This window comes from Rissa tridactyla, chromosome 6, assembly GCF_028500815.1.
Source record: "Rissa tridactyla isolate bRisTri1 chromosome 6, bRisTri1.patW.cur.20221130, whole genome shotgun sequence".
NCBI classification, from domain to species: Eukaryota; Metazoa; Chordata; class Aves; order Charadriiformes; family Laridae; genus Rissa; species Rissa tridactyla.
This window is the reverse complement of record NC_071471.1, coordinates 31,902,979-31,913,571: the sequence shown is the minus strand read 5'-3', so window position 1 is coordinate 31,913,571 and position 10,593 is coordinate 31,902,979. Positions and strand designations below refer to the sequence as shown.

The 10,593-nt window shown below is 50.2% G+C and overlaps 1 protein-coding gene across 5 annotated transcripts; it reads right to left on the bottom strand.

Moving 5' to 3' along the window:
• Positions 1-1,197: 1,197 nt before the first annotated feature.
• Positions 1,198-4,845, bottom strand: P2RY1 (purinergic receptor P2Y1). 5 transcript variants are annotated; one of them, XR_008467140.1, is made up of 3 exons: positions 4,580-4,844; positions 2,543-3,818; positions 1,198-2,038 (listed from the first exon to the last, which is right to left on the bottom strand). XR_008467140.1 is itself a non-coding variant. In XM_054207005.1 (2 exons), the coding sequence occupies exon 2, from the start codon at positions 3,748-3,750 to the stop codon at positions 2,659-2,661; it is 1,092 nt and encodes a 363-aa protein (XP_054062980.1). In that variant the 5' UTR covers positions 3,751-3,798; positions 4,580-4,845; the 3' UTR covers positions 1,198-2,658. The 5 variants fall into 5 exon arrangements, 4 of the variants coding, with proteins under 4 accessions (XP_054062980.1, XP_054062978.1, XP_054062977.1 ...); XM_054207005.1 differs by having other exon boundaries at positions 1,198-3,798; positions 4,580-4,845; XM_054207003.1 differs by having other exon boundaries at positions 1,198-3,818; positions 4,503-4,844.
• Positions 4,846-10,593: the final 5,748 nt, after the last annotated feature.

The window sequence follows — 10,593 nt, the reverse complement described above, 5'->3', positions numbered from 1 at the left end:
AGGCACTGCTGTCCTGAGTTCCAGAAGGTGTATCTCCCTGGTGGGGTGTCTACCCAGACCGTGGGGCTCTCCTCCAGCGTGCCCAGCCTGCCAGAGCTGGGCCTGTAGAGTTTTGTTGCACTTGGGTTTTGTACACACTGCAATCATCAGCCAACTTTGCCATATTAGAGAGACATATTGCGAAAAGGCTGTAAGTAACTACATAAGGACCAACCTGGGCGTGCAGTTTTACATTTTGCTGTGTCTGATTAGGGGAACGTTTTATTTCCTAACTGAAAATAAAGACAGAAATCAAGACCACAAAACGCTGGGAAATGAATACAATTTTAGACCTAGAGAATCAGATTCAGAGAATATCCTATTTATATGCTCTTTTTTCGTTTAATTCATCTGCCATTCCAAACAAGATATGCCTCAGTTGAATGAAGTCTCAAATAATCACATAATAGGAGAAGTCATTTATTGTGAATCAGGCTCATTCTCTGGTGATATAAATAGGCTGTGCTGTTCCACAGTCTTTTGTCAGAGGGGATTAATTAGCAATTGACCCTTGCTTGGGATTTCTTCACTACCTCTACATTTTTCATCTTATAGGGATGAATGAGATCTTAACATTGCTTTAAGAAGCTACGCTTCCTAAGCAGCAATTTAATTTATCCTTAGGCTATAAATCAGTAGTTTAATTTATCACTAGGTCACATATCAACAGTGAATAGTCAGGGTGGAATTGAGTTTATTATAAAGATGTTCTGTTAGAAGACACAGTATTACAGTGATTGAAACATGCTGTTAAATTTTCCATTAATGCCCAATTCTGAATATCAACACGGAGAACCACACTTTACATACTTTACATTTAGCTTTCTAATAAATAAGTTCAATAAATAGGGATTTTGCAGATTAAGAAGCTGTACGTGTCAACAGAAGCTGCTTTACAATGTTGTCAAAAATAACTAGAGCTATTCTTGTTTGTTACCAACCACTGGAAATTAGTAAGTAAAATATAAATATTTTACCCTTACTATGAAGACCGGAGGAACGAAGATCTGTTAAAATCACCCTTAGGATTACACAGAACTTAAATTTTGTACACTAAATTTATAATTTAGAGCATGCTTTTATACCATTTTTAGCACACAATATTTTCAAATACATTTCTTAAAAATACAAGAAATAATTAAGACTGCCCATGTAAGATTTCATCTGTGCTCTGATCACTAGCTCTTGTGTTACACAGCATTGCAGTTTGGCTAATTTTGGATGACCTATTCCACATTTGCAGAAGATATATAATAAAGGGCCAGATTTAGCTTGTAGTATGTTGCAACATCTTGTTAATACAGTAATTTATTTGTCACAGTACAAAAAAAATTAATTCCCCCCAATTATTTGTAAATATAATACCTATATATAATCCATTTATATTATTCATTTTTAATAATTATTTTCTTGGGAAACAACTCTTATGTTATCTCAAAGATTGCCAGAAAGAGAAATACTCCCATACCAAATGAAAACGCAAGTAACTCGAGCAACTGTAGTTTTACTTGTCCGAAAGGTACCATTACTTTCAGCACACACATTTCTCACATTTTACCCGTAAAGAAAAGACCTCCAGCCGGGCTCCCAACACCGGCAGTCCAGCCTTCGCGCTGCAGCGAGGTGCTGGTCAGCCTTTGGGAAGGGCGGCTCGCCCCAGCTCCGCAGAGCTCATGCAGATGCTCCCCAGGCGAGCCCAGTCCGTGCTCGGCCCCGTCCTGCAGTTCCTCCCGCTGGTAATGCGCTGGTTTTCCTCAGCACGGAAGGCAGGATCGGACCATCGGCTGCTCAGAACCAAATCACCTCGGCACTCCTTTGCACGCCGACATCTGCTCATGAAACGCACCACTACGTGCACGTGCGAAGCAAGTGCCTGCTTGCACCGGCTCCTAGAGGGACCTGCTTATGTCTGCCAGGGGCTGAGGTGTCAGTTCACCTGGAAGCCAATTTGCCTTTAAGTGGGGGGGTGTCCAGATTTTTCATGAACAACCATCGTAATCTGAAAGCATAATCATGCACACATCAGTAAGCCTACCTTTTGCAAAACACCGGCACTCAAAGACTGAATCATAAATGCTACCAAACTATCAAATAATTACCAACACTAGAAGTAGATGAAGAAATAATAAAACTGTAAAGGTGAGATAACTGCATCGTGACTCTGATTTAAATAGTCGTTTACCACGCCAAGTGAGCAAAAGGCTAGGTATGTGGACTGAGCCTCATAAGAGAAGATACTGCTTTTATTTTTATTTCCTATTTTTAAAGAAAGGCTAATTGAGAACATTTTTGAATGTGGGAGACTAAGTCATTAAAAGAGAAGCACTTGAATTGCTTTCTTCCTTTAGGGGATTTACTTCATTTTATTTTGTCTAACACAAGTCAGAAAGAAATAAGAATACTGTAAAGAGATGGAAAGCTGAATTTTGACACATTATTTTCCATTAAAATTCTTCCACATACTTTGCTAAGCTTTTTCTAAGATCAGAAAATGAGGCTTTACCTAAAACAAATCTGAGACACTGGCAGATTTTCCTCACACCCTTGTAGCACTACAGTGTCCTACTGTCTCAAAGAGGAGGACTTTTTTCAAACTGTTCCCAAACCTTTCACATTTGTTCACAAACTAGTATCTCCGTTCTGTTTATACTCTGATAAAATATTGAGAGTCATTTCCTCGCTTTTAGACTGCACGTTGTGTTCACTTCTTCTGGATGATTTCCTGGTCGCCCTGGAAAGCCGCCTTCGAAAGGTATCACCTGCCAGAAAGTAAAGAATAGGGTCGACGCAGCTGTTGAGGCTGGCCAGACCCCTCGTCACTTGGTAAGTGGCATAAACCTTATCGTTGAAGGCACACATTTGTGGAGTCTGAAAATCCACCCTGGCTCTTAGATTTAAGGTCTTCATCACATGGAAGGGAAGGTAAGACACAGCAAAGACCGTCAACACAATAATAACCAGGTAAATCGATTTTCTCCTGAGAGGAGAATTGTCCAAATCTTTGTAAATCAAAGCTTTCACAATCAGCCCATAGCAACCAAGAATCACGATGAACGGGATGCAGAACATAAACACGGTGGTACACATGCTGTAAATGAAGTAACTTCTCAGGTAATCATCGGCTGTTGTGTCGTAGCACGTTATGGTTTTATTTCTCCTTATCCCCGTTCCCGAGTAGAAAAGTATTGGAGAAATCACAGCCACCACAATGACCCAGACCAGGGTGCTGATGTACACTGCGTTCTTCTTCTTCAGTCTCCCCAGCGACTTCAAGGGGTGCACCACTCCCGTGTACCTGTGCACGCTTATGCAAGTTAGAAACAAAATACTGCCGTACAGGTTCACGTGGAAGATGAACCTCTGCAGCTTGCACATGATATCTCCGAAAATCCAGTCCGTTTTATTGAAGTAGTAAAAGATGAGGGCAGGTAGAGTCAAGACATACAAGAAATCGGCCAGCGCCAAGTTGAACATGTAAACTGAGATGCCGCTCCAAGGCCTCATATGGAAGACAAACATCCAGATGGCCACGCTGTTGCCCAAAAACCCAGTGATGAAGACCAGAATGTAGACGGTGGGCAGGTAATAGAACTGGAAGCCAGTTTTGGTCAGGGAACACTTGGTGGTGGCGTTTCCCGCAGACCAGCCACTGCTGGATAACAGGTTCGGTTCAGTTCCATTCAGAGCAGCAGAGAAAAGGACTTCGGTCATGATCCTTCCACCAGAGTCACGTAGGTCTGAGGTGAAGCAACAAAGTCTCTACAGGAACAGTAACACATCTAAATCAAGAAAAGAGCAAAGAAAAGCTAACTGGATGGTGAAACCTGCCCTGCTTTTCTTCAGAGGGTTTCCGAGCTCGGCTGAGCCTCTCCCACCCACGCAGCTCGATCTAGCGTGGGGCGCGGACCGTGCCCCCCGCACGCCGGGAGCCAGGGGACACCCCGGCGGGTCGCCGCCTGCCCCGGCGGGCCCCTCTCCCCGCCCCGGCCCCGGAGCGCCGCGCAGGAGGTCGGGGCAGGGCAGCCGAGGCGGCGGCGAGAACGGCAGCGGGTTGGCCCGGCCCGGCCCGGCCCGGCCCGGCCCTGGGACGCGCCGGCGGGGAGCGGGGAAAGGGACGGGGCGAGCGCCGGGAAGGGGCAGCGGGAGCGGGGCCGGCAGCGGGGGCGGCCGCTCCGCCCGCGCTCCTCAGGCGAGCGCCGCCGCCCCGTCCGCCTCCGCGGCTGCCGGCCCCGTCCCGCAGCCCGCGGCCGCCGCTCCCTTCGGACTGCCCGGCTCCCCCCGGCCCTCCAGCTCCCCGAAGTCACCCCAGCCCGCCCGCCGCCGCTCCCTTCGCTTCCGCCCGTTCCCCTCAGCCCGCTCGGCTCCCCGAAGTCACCTCAGCCCTGCCGGCCTCGCTCCCCTAGCTTCTGCCCGCTCCCCTCAGCCACCCGGCTCCCTCAACCCGCCCGGCTCCCCCGGGTCACCTCAGCCCGCCCAGCTCCGCTCCCCGCGTCGCCCCCAGCCACCGCCCGGTTCCGAGGATCGCTGGGGCCGCCCCCACCTGCCTCCCCCGGCGCTCTCCTCAGCCCGCGCTCGCCTCTCCTCGCGTCCACCCGGCGGGGGGCAGCGTCCCGCCCGCAGCTGCCCCGGCCGAGCCGGCTCCCATCGCCGGGCAGGACAGGACTGGGCGGCCGGGGGCAGCGGCTTTAGGGCGCGGGGCGCCCCTCCATGGCGGCGCCGCCGCCGCGGGGAGAGCGGCCGCAGCCCCTCTGCTGCGGGAGGCAGCGCGGCAGCCCCGGGCGGACTGCGGGCGGGACGAGGCGCCGACTCGGCCCAGGGGCGCGCCGCCCGCCCCCCGCACCGCCCTCGCAGGCGGGCGGCGCTCGCCGTTCCTCGCCCGCCCCACACGGCGGCCGGGCCGGGCCGGGGGCTGCGGGCGGGGAGGGAGCGGCGGCGGGGAGGGGCCGGGGCCGGTGCCGGACCCGTGACCCCCAGCCGACACGCCCCGTGCTCCTGGCGACAGCCGCCACCCTCAGGCCGCACCCGGGGCATGGGGCTCCGATGGGCGCTGGCTCCAGCCCAGCTGCGGAGGCGGTAGCGGAGCACACGGGTGCGCCCATGCGGCACGGCGGGCGTGGCAACGCCGGCGAGGCCAGCGCCAGTGGTCACGGCCAGGCGTGTGTGCCATGGTCACCCCTCTCCAGGGGCTCATGCCGGCACCATGGTGGCACGGCACGGGCACGGGCACGCGGGGTAGCCCAGTGCTGCCCAGGCACAGCTGCGGCCTGCCCGGTGCTCCCGGGCAGCGGGGGCAGAGAAGGGCAGGGTGCCCTCCTGCCCTCCGCAGTGGGGGAGCAGGGGACACCGCGCCTGGGCTAAGCCCCGTCCCGCCAGCACCAGTACAGGCAGTGGGGCGCAGTCAGCGGGGTACGGGTGGTGGGGCGCAGGCAGCCGGGTGCAGGTGGCGGGGCGCAGGCAGCGGGGTGCGGGCAGTGGGGCGCAGGCAGTTGGGCAAGGGTAGCAGGGCACAGGCGATGGGGTTCAGGCAACAGGGTGCAGGTGTCAGGGCGCAGGCAGTGGGGTGGAGGCAGTGGGGAGAGGGCAATGGGGCGCAGGCAGCAGGGTGCAGGCAGCGGGCTGCCAGGTGTGCTGCCCCCGAGCTGCTGCGAGCGGCTGAAAAACGCTCCCCTGATTTTGCTTTCACTCATCCCTTTGAAATGTGCTCTGCAACCCAGTTTAAGCTACACGAATGTGTTAATTGCTGTAAATGGAACAGCTGAGCAGAAATATGCTCTACTGACCTCTAATTAAGCGCTATACATTTGGCACTTGAGTCAGAATACGGTTATTATTTATTGTCTTAGCAAAACACAATCTGCTGGTTTCAGCCATTTCTTCCTTGTTCACATTTTAGTTAGGATGTGTGGTGAGTGATACATGAGCTAGTCATATCTGCTCTCAGCTAAAAGCTGTGTTCTAGACGGAGGATTATTAGTACTTCATGAATATGTATTCATTTTTCAAACTTTTGAGTTTGTCTAAATTATAAAACTACTTTGTTGGGAAAGCTTAATTGGGAAATCAGCTGTATATTGTACCCCTGTAGGAACATGCAAGAGGATGCAGATGGAGTTGCCAGCCTGGCATCTCTTTTGGGGTAAGTTACACAGACTACAATGTTGAAGCAATGGCTTATATTTTGTAAATACCAGACCTTTTCTTCTTGTATATTAATGTTTTTTTTTCTTTTTGTACTCATCCACTAACTGCATATTTACTACTTTGAAGATTCTTTTTAATTTTAATACGAATTGAATGTGAAGAGAAAGGAAAGCAAAAAATGAGACAAGAAGGGCAACACCTGTAAAATCTGTGTTGTACAGCAAGCCCGGTTTTCAAAACTGTTCAGTGGTGCCCTCTAGGATTTTAAAGTGCTAGCAAAAATTAATCCTTCGTCTCGGCGGTCCCACAAAACACCCATCCCACAAGACTGACTTACGGTGAATACAGTATAATGTCAAGCCCACCATGCTGGTTTATGAAAAAGTCATCTTCCTCCTTGAAGAATCAGCTCCGTGGCCCAAACCAGAGTTCATTTTAATAAAGCACTTGGATTATTGTGTAAAAAAAAAAAATAAAAATTACAAAGCTATTAGCATACAAGAAGCCTTTTTGTTTATCTTTCCCTTTATAATTGTTATTTCATTAGTGATTTTCTCAGTCCCATTGCTAACATGCAGCTTGTCTTGGCAGCTTCCTTGAATTTCCTGTCTTGAGCAAATTTTGAGTCATACTGAAGCAGCGTTAGATAGCATCAGTAAATACGCACTATGAACTACAGCCTGTTTTCCTCGGTTACCTAAGCAGCGCCATAAATCCAAATGATGGAGATGAAAGGTCGGAGCAGTAATTCAAGGATCCCACAGCTGCCCAGGGAAGGAAGCATTTCGTAGGATCTGTGCTGGTGCCTGAGGTGCCAGCAGCAGCACCAGGCGCAGGGTCCGGCCATGGGGACTTCTCAGCCTTCTCTGGAATAGGGCTTGTGAGCCCAGCTGTGAGCAGAGCTGTGGTTCATTAACACAGGACTTGGAAAAGAATGGGATCACCAGTGCGAGCAGGAGCAGGAGCAGGTGGGAGGAGGTGGCTGCACGTGCCGCGTCTGCCCAGGCACCCGTTCACACCGACCTTGGGCTTAATGCCGACATGACGTTGGCCGGGGCAGGAGAGACAACACCTGATCCAGCATGAAGCTGTGGCTGCACAGGGAGTAAGGTTCTTGGTGGGTTCTTCTCATCTGGCGTAACGTTCTTGTGGGACCAATACACATATTCAAGGTGGAATACAAACATATCAATGTCTGAAGGCAGAAGTGAACCTGTACCAAACCCATGCTTCACATCCTTCAGCTGCAGTACTGTTGATGCGTTACTAAAGACTCCAAGCTCAGATTTATAACCTGGTCTGCGAGACTTCAATTTATTTAGTCTTCTGTGCCAGGGCAGGATTTTCCAAGATACTTGACTCATCCATGTAACTTTTTTCTGAGTGTCCTCTCATTTTTCAATGGCTTTTTGGAAGGGTGGGCACCCGAAGCACACACCGTCGTGATGGTGTTGCTGGCATTCATTACAAGCATCAGGCTGTCCCCCCGCCCCAGCAGTTTCTGATGGTACTCTCTGGGGTGTAACATCACACTCTCACATCAGCTCCCAGCTTCTCTTGGAGAAGAATCTCCACCACCATGAGAAGATTAGGTGCTACCACATACTGCAAACAGCAGCATCTTTCCAGAACCACACTCACCTTGCCTCACAAGAGTGGAAGAGAGCCATTTCCCTTTTTAATGCACATTTTCTGAATCGCTGTCATTCTTGCCTCCGTTTTACTCCTGCCTCACCTACCTCACTTCATTCAGGCTTTCGTTTTCCTTTTTTATACCCTGGTTACTGTGACTGCTCAGTATTTCATCTTTTGCCCAACCTTGCAAACCTCATCTGTTGTCCCTGCCTACACTACTTTTCACCTCTTGCTGCAACCTGGGGTCAGTGCTGTCGGGACCCTCGTTCCTCACCTGCTTTAGTGCCACTTTGGACCTGCCAAGGAAACTGCCCGCCCGCTGCAGCCGGACCCCTGCAGCCCGCGCTGTACAAGCACCTGCGTCCCTGCGGCTTCATCAGCAGCCCGTGTCTCAGCACCGCCCTTCTGAGCCTGCCGGGACTGGAAAAGGAAATTTCACATACTGGTTTTAGCAGTTTGCGCATTCTGACTGCAGTGCTTCAGCTGCTAAAGGTCCAAGCACTTCCATGAGTAAGGAACGAGGCATATTTTTTAGCACCCATACTGTTGCATGCCTTCATACACAGACAGCAAATTAGTGTCTTCCTGCTTCTGTCACTGAGCTGTTCTTATTTTGGACCACAACCATAAAGCATGTTGCATTAGCACCTTTTCCTCCATAGCTCTAGCATATGCCTTGTAGCTGAATAGGTTTCTGCCTGGTAGAGCTGAAACTGAATTCCTTCCAGCTTTGCCTCTTAATGCAAAATCTGCAAAATCTGGGATTTTATACCACTGATTTCCATTAAACTGAATGTTTTGTTCTGTTAACAGCTGATTTAACTCAAACGGATGATATATCCCTAACGAGAAACGAAAGCATGCTCGAGAGCAAATGGAAATTCCCAGTCAGTCCAATTAGCGCTGAACTATCGCAGTGTGTGGGTGTGCAAAGGGAACAGTCTGGACATAAATCCAGCTGTTTCTACCTGTTGGGTTTGGTTGTCAGGAAGACTTAGATGCAGATTTCAATATTTCAAAGTGTGCCGGTATGAACAACGGGCGCAAACCAGCCACAGACTGAGAGGCTGGTAGAAAGGACCCCCATAACCGATCATCGCAATGCCCCTGATAGTGAGGGTAAATACATAGATGTACATACACACACATGTAAGGCACGCCGTGTCTCACTCGGGAATCCTGCTGGAGGGGGTGGGTGGGCACGGAACGCAGAGGGTGAGCTAAGAGGTAAGGACGTCTTATCTGCTGCAAGAATGCCTGTTTCACATTTTACCTGAATTGGTTTGCAACTTACCTATTGGTTTCTGGTGGGCTTCATTCCCCTTTTCATTAGGCAACTCTTCAGGTCAAAACAACGCTTTATCACACTGTGTGTTCTTTCTCCAGGTTCTGCAGTTTCATAACTTCCTTTTTCATTTATCACAGAAGACGGCATCTCTTCCCAGCACCCCTTACATGGCAAGCAGACTTTCCACAGTGAACCTGAAATACTAATTTATTTTATTTTAAAATACTTCTGCATGCAGTATTTAAAATACTATGCCTTTGAAGCTGTAAGAGGTCCCTCAGCTGGATTTCCAACGCTGCCTGCACATAGGTGGGAACTGAGGAAATTCTGGTCTAAAGGATTCGAGAAAACACTTATTTGCACAAGAAAAGCAAAGCTCACCCTTGTCTATCTAAAAATAGCGAAAAATATATAGTAGACAGATTGTTAGCAATGGCTATTTATCCCAGGTTTTGTTTCCTTCCAGCCTTAGCTTCGCGTGCTGAAAATGCCCAGGTTTGGCCTCAACTTGTGAGTAAATTATTTGGGAAATGTGAGGGTGAGCAGATAGGTATGTGGAAAGTTGCTTTTGTGCAATAAGCAATTTCTGTCACCTTCCTGCAAGAACTTGTGGCCCTTGGCAACTGAGGCGGAAGGCTGAACGCTGGCAAGGAAATGATGTGCAAGACAAAAATATCCATAACTGTAAAGAAAACCAGGAAGGCGCATACAATCTCCCACAAGAGATGCCCAATATTCCCTTTTTCCACCTTGTGATGGGCTGACAGGGTGGGTTTCTGGCCATTTTCAGGGAAGGGCAGGAGCTGCTCGGCTGCGGAAGAGAAGTGCGTATCCCTCCAGGACCCTGGGAGGGGACAGTGGGGCAGTGGGAAGTGCAGGGAAGTGGGGGACCCCAACTCCGGCATGGCAGCCCTGCCCCGCTGCCCTGCAGAGAACCTGCCTCGCCATGGGACCTGCTCGCTGCTGCATGCCTCCGCTGCCTCTCCGCTGCTTTCCTTGGAAAACAAACCTGGGGAATGACAGTTGAAGAGCTGATAAGAATAATTAGACGTGTCTGTTGCAGATACGACATGCGCTGCTGGTTGAAAGCAAGTCTGAACTGAGTTCCCAGCCTGCTCACGAAAACTGCCAGCAGAATACGTGCCCAAAGCTCCGCTGCTGCTTCTGGCAGCAAAGTCTCTGTTTCACCCTCCTGTGCCTGCTGTCCCCGCAGAGTGGAAATTGCTGTCCTTATTGCTGTTCTTAGAGACTGTCAACCCGCTATTTAGGGGGTGACAAAATCCCGCTGTGCTACAGCCTGCAGGGAGACGGTACCCCCGATGCCTGCTGCTAAGGCAGGGGAAGCTGCGCTCCCCCAGCCCGGTGCGAGAGGAGCGCGCGCCTGTGTGCATTTTTAATGTCTGAGCTGACATTTTGCTGTCTTGAAAACAAAAGCTGTTCATGGGCTAATTAAATAGATCCGCACACAGCATCATGTAAGCCCCAAGGAG

Bases quoted from the DNA above. Each gene is read 5' to 3' on its own strand.
- P2RY1 (XM_054207005.1), bottom strand. From the start codon at position 3,750: ATGACCGAAGTCCTTTTCTCTGCTGCTCTGAATGGAACTGAACCGAAC.